The sequence below is a fragment of the Vigna unguiculata genome, chromosome 11 (genome assembly GCF_037176805.1).
Source record: "Vigna unguiculata cultivar grain cowpea cultivar isolate G323 ecotype 2 chromosome 11, ASM3717680v1, whole genome shotgun sequence".
NCBI lineage: Eukaryota > Viridiplantae > Streptophyta > Magnoliopsida > Fabales > Fabaceae > Vigna > Vigna unguiculata.
In genome coordinates this window covers 38745650-38770201 of record NC_140802.1, presented here as the reverse complement: position 1 = coordinate 38770201, position 24552 = coordinate 38745650, and the positions used below count along the sequence as shown (strand labels likewise).

Below are 24552 nucleotides of genomic sequence, written 5' to 3'. Positions count from 1 at the left end.
CAATTATATGTAATCGTTTCTAGAGTGAAATAGAAAAAAAGATTGGATTGAAAATACTAATTATAGATGAAGATGAAAATGTAACTAACCACTACAACTACAAATGTGGTTTACAAATAAATATTTAAAAATCTTTGATAAGAGGTATACAAATTAATCTTATACTATTCTGGTTATTTGTCAATTATAGTATTGCATTTTTTTGTTTTTTTAATCCAATTTTAAATTTAATAATGTTATATCGATTTTATATTGCAGATTGTAATGGTCTTCTGAACAATGAAATCAATAAGAAGTTTTGTATAAATGTTCATAACAAGTATATCTATAAATGTTTAGAAAATTAAAACTTTATATTGAACAAAACAATAATTATTACAATTAGTATTGTCATGATCTAGATGTTTCAGAACTGTTGTTGCATTCATTTATAAACATAATAAAATTGATATTTCCCATTTTAAATCATATTTATCATTATTATTAATATCTACTTTTAACTTCTTAATTTTTTTCATTTACTAAAAAAACAAAATCCATTCATTAAAGAATAATCCGTGCCTTGCACGGGTCAAAAATTTTAGTAAACAACAATTAGTAAGATGCAAAGTTTGTTGGAAGTCCACATCGACCATAGATAAAACAATTTCATAATATATAAGTGAAGTACAAATCTTACCTTACAAGCTGATTTTGTGGTATAGAGTTAAAGATGTTCATACCTTTGATGCAAATTTATTAAAAAGCTGAAAATGTTCTTTAATAAAGTGTAGAATTTACTATTATTTTTGTGTTAATGAACAGTTGCATGAATCGCTAGTGATTAGTTAATTAGGTGATACATTGTATCTTTTGACACGGAACCTTTTCTTTTTATTATCAAGCCATTCTCATATATATCCTATTCTATTCTTATCTGCTATATCCTCTTCTCAAGCCACATTTTCAATACACAATTCCAGATTTGATAGTAATCTCTTTCATCAAAGTAATGAAATGAACGAATTTAGATTTTTTACTGTCATATGTTATCTTGTCTTTAAAATACACTAATATAATGATTTTATTATTTTTAAATATATTTAAAATCTTTTTACATAAATATCCAGTAGTGTATTTTGAAAGTACAACAAAAAACAGTACAAAAAATTCAGAGAAACTAGACTCAAAATTAACAAGTAAAGGTACATGCAGCCTTCAAGAATGTACAAATACTCTTCATGTAATGCTGATATAAGCCAAAAACTGGTATGCAATAAATATTCTGTAACAAATAAGAAGGCAAAGAACAATATAATCACAGAAAAGTTACAATACCATCCCAAACCATCAAAATAATCCATAGGAAGAAATTTTGTTCATGTTGTTAAAAGAATTTGTTATACTGGCTGGTGAGAGAGTCCCTCAGATTTGAGTACAAGCCGTAGAGAGAGTACTGGCGCAGGTTTTCCACTTCATACCATGAATTAAGCACTGATAGATGCTTGTCTGTACCAGAAAATGCTAGCTGAATTCCCAGACTGCAATCTACTGCACCTCCTCTGCCTTTACAAGATGATGTTCTGATACCACAATCTTGTTTGTTGAGGCATACAAAGTTGGATTTTCCCTTGCATGAAGAGCAACCATCTCTCTTCCAGTACAAGTTCTGCAGCCTACCCTTCTGAAACTCCAGCACCTAAATCCAATGGAAAGTCCAATCACACCTTAGATTTTTCAATAACTAACCAAAACTCAACTCATCATGTTCATGATCTACATCTCTTACCAGTGTGAAACTTGTCACTGTATATGTGCTGTTTGCAACAAATGCAAGTGGAGACCTTGCAGCATACTTTCTCCCAGCAAATGCCATCATGTATCCACCATAATTATCCTACTCATTCAGATGAAGATAAATACAGTGGTCAACAGTGGCTTAACTTTAAGTTGGAGCACACAAGAATAAGGGGAAATAGTTTGTAAAAGGCAGATTATTATGATAAAAAATATTGTCAATATCTTCACAGTAATTAAGAAAAAAAAAAAGTCTATCTTAATCAAGTTCATTAAGGCTATTCTGTCACCCAATATTGTGCTCTTCTTAAGCCACCCACAAATATCTAATGCAACATTCAAGATGTTTATTCTTAGAGTGTGTTGGAGATTTCATAGTGATTACAAATAAAGTCAAATTATAATATATAGACAGATGCAATCTTACTACAAACCAGTTCTGGGAGATTAAGTTAGGCATAAACCTATTGACTAATACATAGCAATATGTCTACACAACAAAAATACATTATGGTTGAAACTGGTGAATGAGGACTATTCCAATCCTATAGAGGCAAATACTAGAAAGAGAAAATATTTATTTAGCACACTGCAAAAACAAAAAGAAAATAACATTATTGAGCTAAATGCAAAGAACATAGGTCAGGTTTGCTCATTGTACCTAACTCCTTTAAGCAGGATTCAGGACAGGACGTGCATTATATGATAGGTATTACTGCAATGGGGGTTGAATCTCTATTCCCTGGCTTTGATTTACCATTTTTGCCAAAGCTCTACTTGATCTCTTAGCAACATGGTATATTGTGCCATATCTGATGTTTCTATATTGGAGCACAAGTCTCTGAAATACATAGCAATTTCTCCTCCATGTGCTACGATAATAAATAGCCTCTTATATCTCATTTAAAACACTTTAAAGCTGAATTTATGACATTCAACAACCTCAATAACCTCCTTGTACAGCTCAATTTCTTCTTGCCATAACTAGAACATAAAATTAGGTTCATTGGTCATGTCAAACGAGAAAGTCGTATGACAGCTATAAAAATATATCAAAACTTATTTCTACTTCTAACATTTTCCCAGACCAAATTCTTATTTTCCAAAGAATATCCATTGATTGTTGAACCCTCGCCATGACACGAAATCACCATGTCAATATCAAATACAAAAGTGCCCCACTCGACCAACCAATGAACAGAAGCAACAATCCCAGTATCCCCATCCCATATTCTACAATGAAAATTACAACACATAAATATAAGGGATCCCTTGTTTGCACAATGGTATCATCCACCATTTTCTTTAACATTATCTTTTACCTCTATCTCTATCACACCAACTAACTAATTTTGTACTTACACCAATAAAATTTCTCCAAATATAATCTTCATCTAATATACATCACTGATTCGTACAACAATATCACCATGTCGACTATTTTATCCTAAACATTGTCTTCTCTTACTCTCTTATATATTTATGGTACAAAACGATAAATTTCTACGAATACAGTCAACATATCACCTCAAAGTTCCAAACTTTTCAACACAACAGAATCATACATCCATGTCCCAGTAAGATTATAGTCCCAAAAGTCCACAACCAAGATAAACAAATGGATATCATCAGTTTCAAATTTCAATCAGCCAGACCCAGATAAAAAAGATCGAACCAGTTACTCACAGGGAAAAAACTAGAGGTGTTGATGGTGAGGAGAGAGATCTCATCAACCTTGGGACGAAAGAGAGCAAGCTGAGAGTTGGAGGAGGAGAGAGAAAGACGGTGGTCACAGGGAGAGAGCTGAAGGGACTGATTGAAGAAGAAAGACTCCCTGGAACTGAAGGCGATGCCAAAAGTGAAGCCATCAGATCTCTGAATCTTGGCATCAGCACAAGGCTGGTACACGCTGTTGGTGTTGGTGGCAATAACAACAGCTACTACCAGTGGCAGCAGCATCAACCACAATGCTCCTTTCGCTGCCATTGTCGTGTTTGGATTTGACGATGATGATGACGATGGTGTGGTAGGAGTGACAAGCGTTTGTTTTTTTCTTTCCCCTCAACTTTGAATCTACCGGCTACTAATGGGGTGTGGCTGGTTTTTATCCTACAGTGTAAAGTTACAAACTTTGGAGAGCTATAAGAAGAAAAAGGTGATTAGAGTTCTGTGAGGGTGGCAAATTTGGTAACAAATAACGAAGTTTTCTTTTTTTTTTTTCTGACTCTTTTTTAACTTGCTTCAATTTTTTATTGTAAACTTTTTTAAGTTAGTATATTTTCTTAATATTGTAGCAAAGAATGTGTTAAAAAGATAATTAAAATCAACACACGAAAGACATAGCTAATTTGTATTTATTTTCTTAAAATAAAATTAATTTTGTCTTTCAAACTAAAACCGATGGTTTTAATCTTTGTAATTTAAAAGTTGTTGAGTTAAATATATATGTTTTCCTTAAACTTTTGTGTTGAATTGAAATTTCCTTTTATACAAAATTTGATACAATGATCTTAAATATTAAAAATAATACAATGCTTATTAAATTAATTGCGTTAAATTTTTTTTAGTTTTCAGACTAGCATTTGAATTTATATCAACATTTAAGATGAGAAAAATTCAAATTTCATATAAAAATTTATAAACTATTTAACTTGAAATTATCTTTCTAATTTTTTATGCTACTAATTATTATATTTGATCGAACATTCAATTAAATATCATTTTATTTTTTGAAATTAATTATTTTAACAATTGAGGTTGAATGACTAACGATAGATTCTAAATTTATGTTGTAAAAAGCTAACTTAAATTTCATGATTCCAAATATATCAATTATTTTAAATGTTTGATGAAGTGAAATATTATTGTTTTGAAAGACTATATTTTACATATGATATTTTTTGAAATCTGATTATTTAATTTAATGGATTTATTTTTGTTATAAAAGGTTTAATTTAGCAGGAAGGTAAAAAGAAATGCATAATAAATTTTTGGAGCTTCATTTTGACAAATAAAAGTAAGAAAAAAATATGGTTGGTGTAATCAAATGGAAATAATAGAAAATGATAACATAAATATTATTGTATTAGAGAAGCGAGGAGGGAAACGCCTCGGTCAACACATCAATGCAGGAGGAGATATCTTTGAACATCACGTAAACTATAATTACATGATGACGAATTACAGGTAAAATAGTTTAAGATTGAACAAGGGTAAATTAAACCATAATCAATTATTGAATCAAATATTAATAGGTTAAATTTAAATTTGTTTTTGTTACATAAGATTTCGAGTTTGATTTGTGTAAGTATTTAAACTAAAAAATAAAATGTCTCTATGAACGATTGAATTATTTAAATATTTCGCCCATTCGATAAGTATAAAGTCATTCGTGTTTATACAACTATATCTAATGAATGAAAACTTTGGATAAATTACGATAATACATTACTCTGAACATTTATAATGTTTATTAGGTATTTTAATACTTATTACATGTGTGTGGAAAATGTTTGTTTATTCATTATCTCAAAAGGAACATGCTTTAGAAGTGTCATGACATAAATATATCAAATATTGTGTCTATAGCTATTTTACACCAACAACTCATTTCATGTGTTATAAAGATTGCTCAGAAAAACTTTCAACTATGCATAATCCTTACTTTTCTTTGTTTAAAAGAAAAATTATTATGTGATTAAAGTCTAACAAGTGATGACGTTTATTGAATAGTTTCTTAAAAAATAAATGTGTTTTTATGTTAAATAAAAAGTATTTAAAGTGTTTCTAAACAACCAAGTGTGAAGTTGAAGAAAAGATAATAACTCCAACTTGTCTTACAATAATTCCAAATGATTTTCTCTTGTTAACTCTCTGTAAAAAAGTTTCTCTTTAATAAAAAAATTAACAATAATAATCAAGATGAAAACGCTAAAATTCTTATAATCTTTAGCAATTTTTTGTTTTGTTTTGTGAATAAGAATACTCTTTCGTATTTGAGGGGAACTTGAAAGAGTGTTTTCCATTTTGTATCTGTATTAGGACATTACCTATTATACTCAACCACTTATATCTAACACAAATATTACCAGTCAAATTTGTATACACATCAAAATTCAAATAATATTTGTATAAAAACCTCTTGATAGTTTGAAACTGTTAACATTTTTTAAATAAAACTCGTTATATTAAAAATAAATAATTAAATAAAAAATAAACAAGTATAACATTCTATCAATCATTAAAAATTTGGAACTGCAGACATAATTCTGAAAACATAATCATAATAGTTGTAACTTTCAGGTTTCTATTTTTTTTTTCAAAAAATCAAATAATAAAATAACTTAATATGAAAAAAATATTTTGAAAACTAAGGCAACATCCTACTAAAATAATTTAAATATTATTACAAAACTAATCTACACATCATAAAAAAAAACACTTTTATCAACGTTTGGTTTACAACACAGTAAGAAAATACTCTAGCAAACATACATACATCTACTTAATTTATTTGATTGTAATGAAAATACATGCATTACATGAATATTTTTTTATTATATGTTTTTATAATTACAAAATTAAATATAAATATTTTTTTATAATTTTATTGTAAATTATTTTTATTTATTTTATAAATAGTTTTCTAATTAATGGAACTATTTAGATAATGATACAAATTATTATTATTATTTTCTTGAAGTAAACAACACCTAAAAGAGTTTAGAATACATATGATTAACCAACCGCTTTTGACCTTCCTTAATGTTGCTTAGAAAATTATGATATTACAATTTTGACCGAATTAAATAAGAAATGAACAAATATTTTATTTTTAAAGAATATAAAAACATTAGAAAAAAGAAAAATAGAACTCTCCTGCATTTCCTAGAGCTTACGAAGGAAGGATCTAGAACAAAATTCCAAATCAAACATATGGTTCACACCTCCAACTTCACCTAAACAAGCAAACAAAAATTCTAGACTCTTCTCTTGTGGGACCCACGCCACAAGCACCCTCCATCGCAACCGTCCATTGATCACTCTTCTCTCAATCTCCACCACATAAAATAAAGACAAAAATAAAGAAGATTTTGAATATAAATATAAATATTCAACTCTGGAGGTTTCGTATCTAGGGTGTTGCTTCTTCTCTAGTTTGTTCCGATCTAGAGTTTTCCCTTCTCGTTGTTCTTTGCTTCCTCAAACTAGGGTTTCAATTTCGATCCATTAGAACAAGATGTTTGGGAGGGCACCAAAGAAGAGCGATAACACACGGTACTACGAAATCCTCGGCGTCTCCAAAAACGCTTCACAGGATGATTTGAAGAAAGCTTACAAGAAAGCAGCCATCAAGAATCACCCCGACAAGGGCGGTGATCCCGAGAAGGTACCTTATAAGTCTTGAATTTTCTACTTTGATTAGGGTTTAATTTGTTGATTTAGGTTTCAATTGTGAGGTTGAGGTTGCATGATTGTCGGTAGTTGAATTAGGTTTTAATTACTTTTAGTTGTTATGCAAGGGAGGCGATGCTTATGTTTTTTTTCTCTTGTCTGGTGTAGTTTAAAGAATTGGCTCAAGCTTATGAGGTTCTGAGTGACCCTGAGAAGCGTGAGATATATGATCAGTATGGTGAAGATGCGCTTAAGGAAGGAATGGGTGGTGGCGGTGGCCATGATCCATTTGATATCTTTTCATCTTTCTTTGGCGGTGGGAGTCCTTTTGGATCAGGTTTGGCTGTTGATATAATGAATGATTGTTAATTTTAATTGATCTATAATCGTATGATAAGTTTGACTGTGTGCTAAAGGGGTTATGGCTTTGTGAACAGGTGGTAGTAGTCGTGGTAGGAGACAGAGGCGCGGAGAAGATGTGGTTCACCCTCTCAAGGTCTCTCTGGAGGACCTTTACCTAGGGACTTCAAAGAAGCTGTCCCTCTCCAGAAATGTCATATGCTCCAAGTGCAGTGGGTGGGTATTTTCAGAATTTGTTTGGGTTTTGTTTTATAGTAGTTTTCTTTTTGGAAAAGTCGTTTGTATTGGGTTTAGAAGTATGATATTCGTTAGTTTGGACATGATCTACCTTATATTGTTGGGAGGATGAATGTGTTCTTATATAAAACAATTATTTTTTAGGGACAGTCTTTGTCTTTTGATTTAATTTAGGTGTACTGAAGGAGTTAGTTCTTGGCTCCAATTTAAGTTAAAGGGAATAATACCTCGTTTGGTTTTGAGGGAAGGATGCGATTAATATTTGCTACTTTTTAGTCCCTCTGTGTAGGAGAATGATCACCTATAGTCTTCAAAATATAATGATTCCTTTTGTTTTCTCATTTGTGGACATGTGTCATACATAGCCTTATGTTCATAAATGAAGGACTGAAACGATTTTTTTTTTCTTGTGGAAGACAAGGGCCATAAGATGCTATTATTTTTGATAGATTGTAAGGAAACAACGTTTTTATACTTACAGGACTATAAGCAGAATCATATTTAAGCCTTTGCATTTTATTGTTTGCATTATTGTCGCGTGTTCTATCCATGGGATTTATTGTATTAGTTGTTTGTGAATTGTTTACAGCAAGGGTTCTAAGTCTGGGGCTTCGATGAAGTGTGCTGGTTGTCAAGGAACTGGTATGAAGGTTTCTATAAGGCACCTTGGTCCATCCATGATTCAACAAATGCAGCATGCTTGCAATGAATGTAAGGGTACTGGAGAAACTATCAATGATAGAGATCGCTGCCCACAATGCAAGGGAGAGAAGGTTGTGCAGGAGAAGAAAGTTCTTGAAGTGATTGTTGAAAAGGGAATGCAGAACGGGCAGAAGATTACATTCCCTGGTGAAGCTGATGAAGCGGTATGCCGTGATTCTTACAATATTCTTATTGCCATTTAGTTTATGATTATTGATTACATTGTTTATCTGACGATTAATGATTGTTTGTGTGTGCAGCCGGACACAATTACTGGGGATATCGTCTTTGTGCTTCAGCAGAAGGAGCATCCTAAATTCAGAAGAAAGGCCGAAGACCTTTTTGTTGAGCACACCTTGTCCCTTACTGAGGCTTTGTGTGGTTTCCAATTTGTCCTAACTCACTTGGATGGGCGTCAGCTTCTTATTAAATCAAATCCCGGGGAAGTTGTGAAACCTGGTACGTAAATGATTCACATGTAATCCTTTCAGGTCTCTATTTATGTGATTATTAACTTTTGTAATGTTATGTTCATTGGTCTATAACGCAGATTCATACAAGGCTATTAATGACGAGGGGATGCCCATGTACCAGAGGCCATTCATGAAGGGGAAGCTTTATCTTCACTTCACTGTGGAATTCCCAGATTTTCTAAATCCTGATCAGGTTAAGGCTTTGGAAGCCGTTCTGCCCCCAAAGCAGCCTTCACAGTTAACAGACATGGAGCTGGACGAATGTGAGGAGACCACACTTCATGATGTCAATATGGATGAGGAGTCTAGGAGGAGGCAACAACAAGCTGCTCAGGAAGCATATGAGGAGGATGATGATATGCCTGGTGGTGCACAGAGGGTACAGTGCGCCCAACAGTAGTGACTTGTGCGGAAGGAATGTAGAATCTGAATTGATGAAAAATGAATGATGATGAAACTGATGATGATGATACTGTTTTGATGTTCCGTAACTGTAGCGTGGACTATGGACTAAAGATGAGTAGCATGTTAGTAGCTGTTGATTGTGAGGAAGTGAAACAGTAATATGTGGAAAGGATAATTTTCGTTTTGCATCCTAAATACTTCGCTTTATTGTTTATTTTAAGTATTTCTGTTTCAGTTATTCAATTTTATTATCATTTCTTGTATGTGACTGTTTTAAGAAACTTGGCTAAGACCTTTCTATAAGATGCAAGAGACCCAGAATGGGGATAACCTTATTATTCTCACACAGATAGAATGAAGTTCCTATGTATGAGTTTTTGCCAGGATTAGGAAGAGTTTTTCAATTGTATGTTTTTTGGGTTTATATAGTTGGATGTATGGTGGGTGGATGTACCATAGGTCTTCTCCGGCAGAATTTCAAAAGAGACGGAGGATTGCCAAGCCGGAATCTCGTAACCAGCTTTTCTATTTGAAATATCTTAAATTTTGACTAAAAGATTAATCAAGTAAATCTTTGTAATTATCAGTTTAATCTTGATTTATGTATACCTTTTTCAGTGAAAATCAAACGTCCCAAGTCAATTTACATCTGACTTATCGGAGCATTCATATTCATTACTTTAATCAGGAATGATATAGGTTGTTTTTCTAAACGTGATAGGCTAACTGAAAAACAACTGTCTTTAGTTTGGATACTAAACTCGTTCGTCTCATATAGTATTTTTTATATGTTTGGATCTCTAGAATATCATAATAACTTCTTGTCCATTTCCCAGATTTTGCTTAATTGGATGTTTTCTTATGTATAATCGTGTTTTTTTTATTAGTGCTATACTAGAAGACGATAAATCGAACCAAAGGGGTTATGTGTTTTGAGTCGAACAAATGATTTAATTATTTATTAAATGAAAATAAAGTTTTTTAGTTTACAAAAATTAAAATGAAGCTTGAAAGTTGCAGATAAACTATATCATGTTTATAGATTTAAGTAAACTCCTTTAAATGTGTTTTTTGTTGGTACAAAGAAGGTTAACAAACAATTTAGATGTAGCCTATTAGAAATGAAGGGGACCCAAATCCTAAAACTGAAATCTGCCCCCGTTATATTTGTATTTTATTAAACGACCACCCATGCATTGCACGCGGTGCGTAGTTTATTTTAATTTATAGCTCTTACGCTTCAATAATGAACAGAAAATACTACAAAATTAAATAATATTTTCATAGATTTAAATGAAAGATACACCAACTCTATAAACAAAACAATACGCTTATTTTTAAATTTACATCATGCTGATATCATTAATGTGTTTATTATTTACGCCGGATCTTAAGGGGATTACTTAGAAAGATTCTACCTAAGCAACTTTTATGTGTATTTTAATAAAATATTAATGTTATGAAAAAATGACTTTTGTAATTTTTTTTTTCTAGATTAGAGAAAGAGAAATGAAGTTTTGGTTAAGAAGTTAATTGAAACATAGTGGTAGTGTAAAAATATTTTATTATAATCATAAAAGTTCATATCTAACTTTTAGTTCATGTGATGTAACTATATTACTAGACATATATGTAATGTTATTTTAAAAATTCTCATTTAAATGAAGATCGATCAAGCTATCCATTATTTTATCCATTATATTATGTCAAAAGCCTTTGACTTAATGCATGAATTGATATTTTAATATTTATAATTTATAATGCAAGAAACATATCACTTTAAAAATTAGGATTAAGTATGTTTTTGTCCTGAAAATAACAATTAATTATTCTTCAAAATTTTGATCTAAATTTATTTCTCAACTTTAGAGATGTCTGAAATTAGTTATTTTAGTCAAATTTTATTAAGTTTATTAGACGTTTTGAACACGTTGTTTAACTAATATAGAAGCAAAACATGTCACAAATGTTATAATGAAATGCATTTGACTAAAAGTTAAGAAACAAAAAACATATTTAATTTTAAAAAAATATATCTAGTAAACTTTTCGGTAGTTCATAATATAAAAAATATATAATCATATGAAGAAATTAAATATTAGAAGAAGTTATAGATATTAAATGTTTAATTAGTTGGATGGTACACATTTTTGTTCAGATATGTTAGTTTGATATCTATTTTTAAGAAAGTGTTAATCGAGTCTCAATTTTTGAAGAAATGTCTTGATTAGATTCTTTTCAAAATAAAAAAATTATTAACACCGTTAACTTTATTCATGATTTTTACTACTAAATTTTAATATAAATATCAATATTTAATTTCAATACCGTTAACCGCATTAATATTTTTTTTTATCTAGAAAAGACGTAATTGAAACATTTTTTTTTATAAAATTGAGATCCAATTGATACATTTTTAGAAACAGATATTCAAACAAAAATGATACACATGTCTGAGGTTAATTATATAAAGTAGAATAGTAGAATTCTTATATCGTAGAATCATCAATACTAAGAGGACATAATTTTTTTGGTATAATTTCTTTAATAATTTCATACTTCTTACTCTTAAACTGTTTTTTTTAACAAAAACTATGGTGCTAAATGTTATTTTCATTTTGGTAACTGAAAAAACAAAAATAGCCACACACGCTCATGTGCTTCCACGGTTATATTTAACGTTGAATCCGTTGGTTCACATTGTGGGAGCCACTAATTTTGTTTAATACCTAAGCAAAACCTTGTGTTTATCAGTACATCTCTTCCTTCCTAATTCTCACTCTCTCTTCGTTTATTTGTTCCTTCTTCACCCTTGTGCTTGCACTGAGCCATGGAGTTTCACTCTCTTCCCAAACTCTACCTTCTATTTTCCTTATCCATTCTCTTCCTTTCGCCCTTTCAAGCACAAGCTGCAACTAAAGTCACTTACTGCGGTACTTCATCACTCTCTCTTTGGGTGTTGACTTTTTATTCTTATCATTTTGGTTTGATCCGATCAGTTCAAGATAAGAGTAGAAATTTAGATTTACTTCTTTGTGTTCTAATGTTTGACTACTTCTGTTTGTTGATATTAACTTTTCATCTGCATAGTGGGTTTTTTCTACTCCCTTTCCCACACCCTCCATTTGGTCCTGCAAATTTCAAGGATTTATATGAAAAAAACAATCTTTTTATTGTTTGGGTTTTTGATTTGGTTTCTGTTTGAAATTGGAACCTGTTATTTTGGACCAAAAAACACTGTAGGAATTAGGTTGAGATTGAGATTTATTGAAGACAACGAAATCATGAAAGTGGCTGGCTCCTTAAGACTATCTCCTCCTATGTGTGTGTTTAAGAGGGTTGATCAACGATAAACACTGTTACTTAAATTTTTATAGCATCCAAGCATATGAGTTGGCGTCGACTATACTAGCGCAATTGATTGTATAGAAATGTTGCTTAAAAATTAGGAGAAAAAGAAAAACTATTGAGGAGAAAATTATCGATCAACAAGACAGAAGGTGCAATGAAAACTAAACCATTTGAATGCTGAAACTCAGGAAATAGAACTTTGATCCCCAAAAAAAAAATGATTAAAAGGAATCAATATTAGGACCCGCAAAACTAGATTAAAGAAAGACTATAGCAACTTTACTATTGGCATGAATTTCACACTGAATAGTGTTTTAATCTGTATGATATTTCAAGATCCATAAAATTAAGCTAAACATTTCATTTAAGCAACCATGCACTTTGGATGCTTGGCGAGACCTATGAAAAATTGTCATTTTTAATAAATTTTAGTGTATATTAAACCGTGCTTTAGTGTGAGCAAGTATTGCTAATATTTCTCTTTATATGAATTTTTGTGAACGTGTACTGTGTGTGATGTCATGTAGTGCTGGCAGCTTATCTGTGTTTATGGTTTGTTCAGATTGTTTAAATCATGGTTTATCTTCTTTACATCTATTTTTCCGCTGAAAAAAATCCTTGCAGATAAGAAGGCAAACTATCCTGTGAAGGTGTCTGGAGTTGATATATCACCAGACCCTGTGAGGAGTGGCCAACCGGCTACCTTTAAGATCTATGCTACTTCAGGTAATACCCCCTCCTGTCTTCTTATTTATCTAGTTTTGTAGATTTTAAATCATTCCATCAAATTTTATTTTATCTGCATGGTAGTACATTACATACATTTCAATGTTGTTTTTAAATTTTATGTGCAAGCAAAATAATTTGTCCAGACGCCTGTTATTTGCAAATGATTCAGAAGCTATCATTTATATTTTTGGTTCAACTTTCTTTGCTCCTTATCTTACAGTGTCACTTGTCTATTTTAACAAATTATAAGTGAGGTTTCTGTCTATCCTTCATGCAGGTAAACCTATTCTTGGTGGAGATGTAGAAATTGGAGTTTCATACGTTGGGGTGCCTGTCCATACAGAAAACATTGATCTTTGTAAAGAAGTAAAATGCCCTGTTTCTAATGGCAATTTTGTGATTTCACACACCCAAACATTGCCCATAATTACTCCACCGGTTAGTTTCATTTTATCACTATCTTACCAATGCCGATGACTTTGGGTGTGTTTTGAATCAATTCTCTAATGTAGAAAGAAGAATTAGTTGCTTCTGTGAATTTTTTATTTTTTAATTAATTTTGGAAACCAAACACGTACTGATTCTGTGTTAGAAAATCAATTATAATCAATTCTACATCAATTTGACGTAGAACCAAACACGCACTTTGTAAAAATATAATCCTATCAGGAAATATAGCTTCCTTTGATTCTGGTGCTAATTTTTTTATTGTTGGGCATTTACATATTTGCACTTGGTGTGTATTCCACCGTCTTCTCTTTTATAGGTTTGTAAATTAAAAATTATTGCAATTTAAAGTTTGCTATGATCAAGAGTAATTAAATTTATCCCATTAGAATGTGAAATGTCTTGCAGTGTTACTTCCTGGAGATCCTCCTCACATGCAGTACTTGTACACATGATTTTCTTTTTCTTTTGAAAAGTGGGTTTATTGTGGAACTTCAAACTAGCATTGTTTTCACGTAACAAGTTTTCCTTTATCCAAATGCACTTTTCAAAGTTGTCTTGTACTCTCTCTGTGACATCACGAATCACCGAATTGTGAAGTCACAGATCATTTTGCTACCAGTGAACATGCATAGAAGTGATCATTGAAATGCTATTTTTATCTGTGATGGTCATAGAAACTCAGTTAACAAACCTATGTAACAGATTGAATTGAATCAATAGTTATTCTGCTTGTCTAGATCAGCAGTCTCTGTTGGCTAAAAATGTTTAAAGCACGATCCATGATATCAAATGTCTGTTACAATACATGTATAAGGTGGTCAATGCTCTATGGTAGTTGATATTAGGCAGTGGTAAGCACGTGTAACAGAGATGAGATGGTTAGACACGAGGAAAGATAAAATAGGAACAGATGTATATGGAGAATGTTGAAGTATCTCCTATTGATAAGATTATGTTTGGACATATGGGAAGAACAACATAAGCTCTAGCAAGAAATGTTTATCAAGTGGAATATAATGTTGAGAAAGATGGAGAGAGAAAAACGAGAATTATTATTATGATCAAAGGCTTACAGAAACAGAGAAAGGGAAAGCAATATATAGCCATGCATGCAGGGGCAACTGCATGAGCCATGCATGTAGGTCTAACTATATTAGAAGAAATAGAAACTAACAATACAAGAGGGTACAAGTGGTATGTTAACACCCCCCCTTTAACTTAGGGTGGTTGACGAAGATTAAACACCCTTGTTAGAACATCTGCAATTTGGAGACGTCTAGGAATATGACGAACCATAAGTTCATTTTTCTGTACTTTTTCCCTGACATAATGGAGATCAAGTTCAAAGTGTTTTGTGCGAGAGTGCATAATAGGTTTAGCTGTGAGAAGAATGGCACCAAGGTTACTGGAATGAATAACGGGTTTTTGAGGATGAAATGCGAAGCTCACAAGCAAAGAGAGAATCCAGAAGATTTCAGTGAAATTCGGCTTTGGTGCTACTTTGTGACACCGCCTTTTGTTTCTTTGAAGTCTACATGATAAGGTTAAAACCAAGAAATATGCAGTAGCTGTGATGGATTTACGATCATTAGGATCTGAGCTCCAATCTGTATCAGTGAAGGTATGAAGAGAAAAGGGAAAGCTGGGTGTGATGCGAATGCCATGAGTTGATGTTCCTGCAACGTAGGTAAGATTCGTTTGACAGCGTGCCAGTGATGAAGCTGAGGATTTTGCATGTACTGACAAACTTTATTAACTGAGTATGCAATATCTGGTCTTGTGAAGATGAGGAATTGAAGGGACAACGATTTGACGATACAATGTTCGATCGGTAAAGGCTGTAGAACCATCAACAGTTAATCTAAGAGAGGAGATCATCGGCGTATGTTGAGGTTTGGCTTCAACCATTTGTGCTTTGTGTAGAATTTGGTTGATGTATTTAGTTTGAGTAAGCTGAAGGGCACCATCAGAAGACCTGGTTGCTTCAAGAACCAAAAAATAGTGAAGAACCCCGAGATTTTTGAGGGAGAAAGTTTGATTGAGAGTGGTAATGAAACTCTGAATAGCATGTTTGGAAGAGCCTATCACAAGAATATCATCTACGTAGATTAACACAATAAAATGGATTTATCAATAAATTGAGTGAAGAGTGAAGGGTGAGAAATCTGAAATACCGAAGATCGATGATAATAAAGAACTGAGTTCTCCTGTTGTGGATAAAGAGCTTCCAAGCCCCTCTGCTATATTGTTCTTGCCTACTAAAAGTTTAAATGCCTCTTAGAAGGAACTTTAGACGGAAGTATGAACATCCAATGACTTAATATAAACAAGACAAAGGCCAAATTTTCAGTAACACTCTTTATAGGAAAAGTATTTTCTAACGGTTTTTTTTTCTGAAGCTTCATTCAGCATTCCTTTATAACTTTTGGTCGAATTATCTGTTAACAGACCTCTTGTACCCTCTTGTATAGTTAGTAGTTTATGTTTCTTCTCATGCAGTTACACCTGCATGCATGACTATATATTGCTTTTCCTTTCTCTGTTTTTGTAAGCCTTTGATCATAATAATAATTATCGCTTTTCTCTCACCATCTTTCTCAACATGGTATCCAGAGCTTAACAATCTCACCATGACCTCTGCAAACTCTGAAGTCACTATGCCCCTCCCAGCTCTTCCATCCCACCTTCCTTCATGCCCCATACTTTTTTCACCCCATTAGTCTCAAACTAGATGAAGAAAACTTCTTTGTCTGGCAACAACAAGTGCTAGCCACAATTAAAGGCTTGAAATTCTTGAAATTCCTTGATGGGTCCACTGTACCTCCGAAATATCTCACTGAAACCGATGCCTGAAGGGTCAGATTTGACTCAATTGTTATTCACGTGCAAACCTTTCTAATCTTCTAGGCATATAAGGCTTTCTTAGGCAGAAGGTGAATAGAATAGATTGAAGGTACAAGGATGGATGGGCACATTTATGCATCGGTGGATAGATGTAACAGAATATCAGAAGGGAGGTAGTTTCCTGCTAAAGGTAGCTAGAAGGAAGTGGAAGATGAAAATGGTAAACTTAGAGCGGGTGCTGGAATGTTTACCTTTTCGAAATGTCAACTGTTGTGGTCTCTTTCAACATAACAATACCTATCTCGGAGGGACTTGGGGATGAAGTGTGCATTCGACATGGTGTGTCACTATGTCTAAATATAAGAAAATTGTGATGAAATTTGGATTCAGGGAGAACAACTCCGAGAATCTCCACAACCAGAAGCAGGGAAACTAGAATTAAGAATGGTATCCTTTGCCAATGGAAAGAAAGAGAAAGCAGAGATAAAATTTTAGGGAGAGAAGTATGTTATTTTTGTCTGATTACTTTTTCATTTAGCCTACTAGGCCAAACCAAATTAGCCAGTTAAAGCAATATCCGGAAAAGAGATTTTAACAAATCACTCCACTGTCTAGTGCTACACAAGCAACCCAAAAAAACAATAATTCATGCAATAGAAAACAAAGCTGATCACAAAACAGAAAAACAAGAAGTTATTTAGGTCAAACCACAAGATAAAAGGACAACGTTATAGCTTTGTAACTACTGTAACAAAAAAACACAGCTGAATGTGAACTGTGAGTACCCATCTCCCTCAAAAGACAATTTTTGTTTCATTTGATGCTTGATCTCAGCACTCAGGGTAATAGACATTGATAAGGTGATAATTAGCACCTATTGTCACGTACTGTGCTGAAGTTTTGGTTGGGTCCTAAGGCAAAGAGTAATGAAGTGCTAAAATTTTCTTGAACTCTGTCTTCTTGGTTAAATCATCCTTGTCTTGGACAGCAAAATTCTGTTGAGTTAAAACTTTTGTTTTCTTTAAACCTCACATTACTGAGCTCATTTTTCCCTGACTTTGTTCGTTCTGCAGGGACCTTACGCTCTGAAGATGACACTGAAGAATGATCGGGACGAGTTGTTAACTTGCATTAAGTTTAATTTTAAGATCGTTATTGGATCTTTGGTGTCTGATATGTGAAGTGTCCTTTGTATGATTGATCTGGCGAACTTCTCTGCTTCATTGTCAAGTGTTTTCATTGTAAGTTGTACCGTGTATCACCTTTCACCAGTCAGAATCATGTAAGGCTAAAATTCAGTGATGTCAAAGTCATGTCAATGACTTTGGACATGTGATGCTATGTAAGGTTAATGACTGAAAATAATGTTTCTGTTTAGATTTAATTCAATTTTATTAAGTTGTCTAATGAGATGTTGTCTCTTACATTGTGTTTTCGTAAGGCATAGAAAAAAAATATACTAAATTATCTTATCAATACTAAATTATTCAATAAATAGTTGTATAAAAAATAATATTTATTTTTTTGTTTTAGCCATCTATAATACAGCGGTAATGAAGGGAGTAACTTGTATTTCTACCTGTTTTTCAATTAATCTAGTGTTGGAATAATATATTCTCTTAGAAATCTCATTTTGTATTCTTACTTAAATTTTAAAAATTTACTACTATTTTTTCTTTAATTTTCTCTCTTGTTTATATTAGAACATTGTTCATATATTATTATTTTTTGTATATAAGTTTATTATTAACATGTTTCTTTCCTTTGATTATATCAAGTGTTGGTTTAAGCACTAACATGAAATCTTATTTAGAAAACACGAGTTTAATTTTATCATATCAACATCATGTTAATTATTTTGAGCTTTTAAGTTTATTATAATTATTAAGTAAATTTAGAAAGCAAATTATTAAGCAATATCATACTTAAATAATTACACAAAAAGATAGGGTAGTATAAATTAAAATTAGCACACATCAATGTACGATCAAAAGTACTATAAAAATGTCAAATTTACATTTTAAAAAAATCAAACACGCTAGTTATATAAGAAATTTATCAATAAAATAATATTTTATTGATTAAACTGATTTCATGAAATAAAAATTCAAAACGTATATATCTTTTCCTTTAATTTTCATCATGTGGATTAAATGACTTTTTATTCTTTATAAATTTTTGAATTTTACATATACTTCTCAGTAAAAATATCGTCCGTTTTGGTTTTTGAATTAACTTTTAATTTTGATCTGTAGGTTAGATAATTTTTTTTTTTTAGAATTTGAATCTCCTATTTCTGTTAGCGTGTAGAATCTATAAAGATTATTAACATGCATGAGGTTTTTTTCTGGAATCCTTTGTTCTTTTTGGATGAAGTTGATTAATTTATGGTCCAACAAAAAGAACTTTAAAAAATACATGTACTAATTATATTCATACACCCCCCCCCCCCACCCCCCCCCCACACACACACACACATATATATATATATATATATATATATATATATATATATATATACACACGGTGGCACAGTCATATTTTTTTTTCTTTTAAGCAAAATATTTAAAAAATGCTGGTTTTTACTAATTGTTTACAATAGGCTAATAAAACACATAAACATGAATAAAAGAAAATTTACAACAGAGGTGAGAAAAAAAACTATTGAAGACTAAAAGAAAAATATATAGATTTATGGGAACAAAAAATACCGACAACTTGTTACTCAATGTCACTGAATAACAAGAATAAAAAAATAATAATTTTTTTTAATACCAAAATTGAAGAAAAAAATATTGAGAATGTATTCAAAATTCGCAAATTTACGAAAATGTTATTTAATTTTTAAATATTATTTTATGGTCGCTAAATCTTTTTGTCTTTACTCTTTGTCTTTATTTTTCCATGTGTATTTTGCAAACTGTGAGCAATGCTGGTAGAATTGAGTTCTTCCTCCTTCTCGAATTAGGGTTTTCAGATTTTCATTTCACTCTCACTTCACCATCCTCATCATCTGCAATGTCTTTCCCTTTGGATCGCTAATAGTTGAACATATAATTCCATTTCCCCTCTCGTTCCGTTTCGCTAACTCGACATTCCAAAGTGCTAATTGATTCGGTACGTTATAGAACACTGTTGACATATCTTATCTTTCTTGTTTTCCCCGTTATTTTGCACGTTCTATACTTGCAATAGTCAGCTATGATTGATTTACTTAACTTTTTAGTTTGATTTCTTTATTTAACCCTAGATTCTATGACTTATGTTTATTATACAAACTCATATGACTTATGTTTTGAAATATCTGTTTCAATTTGTTTGTGGAACGTTTCAGTAAGAGCAAGTAATCGGTACATGCATGTTGCGATGTTGCTATATGATTGTAGTGTGGGTTATGTGGTTTAGTGATTGGTTTGGGTTTTGTGGCTTTGATGTCTCAGAGGTTGTGTTCACATAGGAGTTGTTTGTGACAATGCGACGGCAGGGGCACTATGGGGATCCATCTGCCAACACTAGTGTTGGTGGCCAGATGCATCATATGGTGGCCGGTCCAAGGGGGGAGGCCAAGTCTGGTAATTTTGAAGGACGGCTCGAAGCCTTTACTCCAGAGAGAGAGAATCCGTATGCGAATTCCAAACCAGAGGGTCAGTGGAGATGGGAAATGGATGAATCAAAGATGTCCAATTCAATGACATCTCGAATGTTTAGTGAAGGCAAGTATTTTTCGCTGCCACTTCACACTTGTTTGTTCTTCTGATAACCTAGCTATGTGCTGCATCTGGCTTTGCGGAGACAATCATGTTTTTGAAGTATGTCCGTTTGGGACCCAGATATATTGAAGTTGTAACTAAGTATTGTTTTTACAGGATTTTATGATTATTTAGTATAATGTATATTTTGATTTCTTGGCAATTTTTTTTTCGTGAAATAGAAAAATATGTTGAGTCCTGAATGGTTGATTTGTCACTGAATAAAAAGTAGGATCTATGATGTAGACTTAAAGGAGAATAGTGTGTATGTATGATATATCTGCTGCTTTTTACTCTGTTGCCAGAACTAAACCACCTGATAAATGGCATAAGACAGAATAACTCATGGTGCACCTGTGGACCGAATTTTTGTAAAAAAATTATCGAGAAAGTTTAAATGCTGAATTGGAGACAGAGCAAAGAGAAGACGAGGAAACAAAAAGATAGTAAATGAGATTATAAAGAAGACTAGGAAATGAAGAGACGTTGTATGGTGTAGTTATAGTATCTGAAGTATTGTGGCTTAAATATGTTTTTGGTCCTCAAAAGTATGATATTTTTTTTGGTTTTAATTCCTATAAAAAGGTTTATTCGGTTTTAGTCCCCCAACATTTTAAAAAATGTGGTTTTACTTTCAGGTGAGGGACTAAAAGCACATGATTTTTGTAACTTTCAATGACTAAAAATCAATATAATATAAATATATATATTTTTTTTTAATTTTGTGCGGAGAGTTATATCTTCTCTACTAAATGAAAGGAAAAACAGTTAAATTCCCTGTAGACTGTGGTTGTTAACATTTCTTCTGTGTTTTAATATGGAGATTTTTGTTTCTAAATTAGAAGTGAGGTATTAGCACAATACTTTTGAATACACTTCAGAAAATAGATTAACAATTCACGTGTCTCAATTGGGCAGCATAATCCTTTTAAATGTCATCATTTCCATTTTGCTATTAAATGCATATAGTTATTCTTGTTCCTGTCATCCTTTCTGCAAATTTTGCTTCTTTTTTGATGAACGCACTTAAAAGTAGTTCTTGATGTATAAGAGATGAATTTATTTTAATTTTAATGTCTGCTTTTATGGAGTTCTAATTCAGCAAACATGGCACATTTTCAGAACTATTTTGCTTTTGAATTTTTAAAACATTAGCTTCCGTGTCTAGAAGGCCTGGTTACACAGGTTTATATTATAGAAAGAGTTTTCAAACTCCTAAACAGAGGGGAACCGTTTCATGTTCTAGTGTAGGTCAAGGGGTTGATGCTTCAAAGTCCTATTTTCAAGGGCAGGGCCGGAGCAACAATGATTCCAGATCTCAGGCTCATGAAGAAGATATGGATGTTGGATACGAAGGAAATCATTTATCACAAACTTTTGAAGGTCTTGAGCAGAATTTTCGTGATGACATTATTAAACTCACTAAAGAACAGAATGATGCTGAAGATGCAGAATATGCCAGGCACAGAGAGGTCTGTGATAAACATAAAAATAAACATTATTAATTTGTTACTGTGTTCTTGAAATATCGTATGTCCTTTACTCTTTTTGCAACTTCTTTTGTCTTGTTTCTTTCTTTTTCGTAATAGATGTTAGACAGTTTGCCTTTTTTTGAAGATGTTAAAGATACTGTTGAAGCCGTAAAACTTTTTATAGTTGTTACGGAAAGTTAGAAACACACCAAGGTATCAGACACAGATCCTCTTAGAATTATGATTTGCAGGGATCGAACTATGTCAATGCAAGCTTATCAACGGGTTTCTATCTCCATTTATGGAATAACTTCTGGAAGCAAAAAAATTGTTCGTAATGGATAGTTTTTCTGTAACTTGTATACCTAGGCTTTTTCCATGACATTTGATAAACTTGAAGTCATTATGCAAATGCAAAACTGCAGTTATAAACTGCTCTTTTTGCATCTAGGTTGATAAACTTGAAGTGATAATGCAAAACTTCAAATACAGCAGCTGTGTACTTTTGTGCCATCGTTTAAGAACCAGCCCAGTTTGCAGTGATCTTAGTTATGTGACCCATTTTTCTAATACTTCCTGAATATTAAATTGACGTGCAAAATTACCTTTGCACAAATATTTATTCTCTTATTCTTGACTCGGGTTCTTCTATCAGCTAATTGTGAGCACTGGGTCAGTTCTGTCACCTGCATCTTTCCTTGTATTTTAAACAATCTGCACAACTATGTCTTGAAGCTGGATATTTGCATCACAGTGGGTGTTGCAAGGATAATCTTGTTCGTGATATTTTCAATTCCGTTGAGCTTTACATAAGTTCTACATATTTCTTTTCAGAAAATTAATGCAATCAATGCTCAGTATGAAGAAAAACTGGCAGCACTTCGAGCTCAGCATAGCAACCGAAGAGCTGAATTTCTTCAAAGGGAAGCACATGCTAGGCAGCAGCAGTACCAGCAATTCATAAGGGATCCTTACCCTAGCAGTGGCATGGCACCCCGCGACCCTCATGGTTTCAACAATTCGAATGCTCCAGGTGTGGGTGGAGAAGTGCAACGAGGCTATTCTGCCGATCACTTTGATCCTTACAGGGAGAGAGCTCGATTTCTTGGGGGTGGTAGAGATCAAGGATTTGAACCTAGGGGTCCATATCCTGGTGGTCGTGTCTACGACACTGGTTCACGCTACTACAATTGAGTTTTGACCCAAAGGTTTATCTCTCATTTTGGGTTTCTACTGCAGGTGAAATTATATTGACATGATCTAATGCTTCTAATGCTTTGTCGTCTTACCATCTTTTTGTTACCCTGTTTACGGAAGTTAACTGTTATTTATATAGATCAACATTGGAGGTGCACACTTCTATTGGTGTTGTGCATTTAGATGTAGAACCACTAGGATATTTGTTGTTTGTGCTTATGAAAGTCAATAACATAAAAAACTATGTAATACGGTATTTCATTTAATTCAACTGCATACGGAGAGATAGCATTACTCGGATAACTTGTTGCAAGCATCGATGCCAACCACGCAAGAAGCATAGCAAAGCACCAAACCTTGTGCTTCTGCTGCTGGTCTTCGATGTTTGTGATCCAAAGAGTAAAAAACGCTAATTTAAAAACCCAAACAGATAACAAACCAGTGAACCATTTTAGTCCCTAAATGTGTCTTGCTTTGACAGCTTGATTTTTGAAGGTAAGGAGATTTTAAATAAGTCTAAACCTTCTAGTTGTGTCATTTGAGTTTCTACACTTGACTATTTATAGTCATGTTGGTCACTTATAATTTCACTCGCATTTTAATTTTTAAAGTAGTATGGTTGATCAATTATACTATAGATAATGTTTTCAGTTTTTCTTTTCTTTTCAGTTTTAGGACTATTGTGATTGTTACACACTTTTAGGGCTAGTGTGATTTACCGAAAAATAACAAGAAGCTCTAAAGTCCAAACTGGGCACAAAAGAATATAGAATGGCCTTTAAATATTCAATGACTCATGATAGGACAATAGTTGTTGCAGTATATCTAATGCCATCAATTTAAGAAATTTAGTAAGTGACTTGGAATGATACGTCCTGTGATGTTACATTATAAATAAGTAATTATTGTATAAAATTGTTTGGAGGGTGAAAAATGAGCAATTCATATAATTCATATAAGTGTTTTTCTTCCAATTTCTTCCCCAGCCCATGTAACTATAAACAGCATAGCTCATGATCAGAACGAGGGAGAATAATGGTATATCTGAAGCGTTGGGGAGGACGTATTCGGAACTCAGGCAAGGAGCATACTGCAGAAGACGATGCCTCCAACCACTCAGTGGGCCTGGATCGTGAACTTGTACAAGCCCATCAGATCCTGCTTCTTAAAGAGCTTCTTTGCGATTGCATCTGTTGGGGGCACTGATTGGTTGTAGAAGGATGACATCTCTTAAGCTTTTTCGTTGGTTTGGTTCTAATTTTTTCAAGTTGGGGGCACTGACTGGTTATGATTTTTCTTCTCTCTTCTCCCATGATCTCTTCTCTCTATAACGGTAAAATCAGTTTTTGTTAATACGCAACTGTATTCTGTATAAAATACAGACTTTATTCTAAACAGTTTCTATGCCATGCA

General features: G+C 32.6%; 4 protein-coding genes across 8 annotated transcripts; 3 read left to right on the top strand and 1 right to left on the bottom strand.

Annotated features, from left to right (window-relative positions):
- Positions 1-1234: 1234 nt before the first annotated feature.
- Positions 1235-3902, bottom strand: LOC114168833 (Expp1 protein). Its single transcript, XM_028053796.2, has 3 exons — positions 3463-3902; positions 1769-1876; positions 1235-1678 (listed from the first exon to the last, which is right to left on the bottom strand). The coding sequence occupies exons 1-3, from the start codon at positions 3760-3762 to the stop codon at positions 1367-1369; spliced, it is 720 nt and encodes a 239-aa protein (XP_027909597.2). The 5' UTR covers positions 3763-3902; the 3' UTR covers positions 1235-1366.
- A 2988-nt stretch (positions 3903-6890) lies between these two features.
- Positions 6891-9542, top strand: LOC114169260 (dnaJ protein homolog). Its single transcript, XM_028054327.2, has 6 exons — positions 6891-7165; positions 7339-7507; positions 7608-7746; positions 8357-8633; positions 8730-8928; positions 9020-9542. Exons 1-6 carry the CDS (start codon positions 7016-7018, stop codon positions 9340-9342), a joined length of 1257 nt encoding a protein of 418 aa, XP_027910128.1. The 5' UTR covers positions 6891-7015; the 3' UTR covers positions 9343-9542.
- Positions 9543-12037: 2495 nt separating this feature from the next.
- On the top strand, positions 12038-18128 carry LOC114169803 (uncharacterized). Its single transcript, XM_028055116.2, has 4 exons — positions 12038-12280; positions 13323-13424; positions 13705-13865; positions 17795-18128. Exons 1-4 carry the CDS (start codon positions 12178-12180, stop codon positions 17900-17902), a joined length of 474 nt encoding a protein of 157 aa, XP_027910917.1. The 5' UTR covers positions 12038-12177; the 3' UTR covers positions 17903-18128.
- Positions 18129-19607: 1479 nt separating this feature from the next.
- LOC114169800 (ubiquitin carboxyl-terminal hydrolase) lies at positions 19608-24552 on the top strand. Of its 5 annotated transcripts, none has more exons than XM_028055111.2 (5): positions 19608-19838; positions 20162-20434; positions 21722-21942; positions 22777-23150; positions 24126-24552. In XM_028055111.2, the coding sequence occupies exons 2-4, from the start codon at positions 20194-20196 to the stop codon at positions 23134-23136; spliced, it is 822 nt and encodes a 273-aa protein (XP_027910912.1). In that variant the 5' UTR covers positions 19608-19838; positions 20162-20193; the 3' UTR covers positions 23137-23150; positions 24126-24552. The 5 variants fall into 5 exon arrangements, with proteins under 5 accessions (XP_027910912.1, XP_027910911.1, XP_027910910.1 ...); XM_028055110.2 differs by having other exon boundaries at positions 22777-23181; XM_028055109.2 differs by lacking the exon at positions 24126-24552 and having other exon boundaries at positions 22777-23442.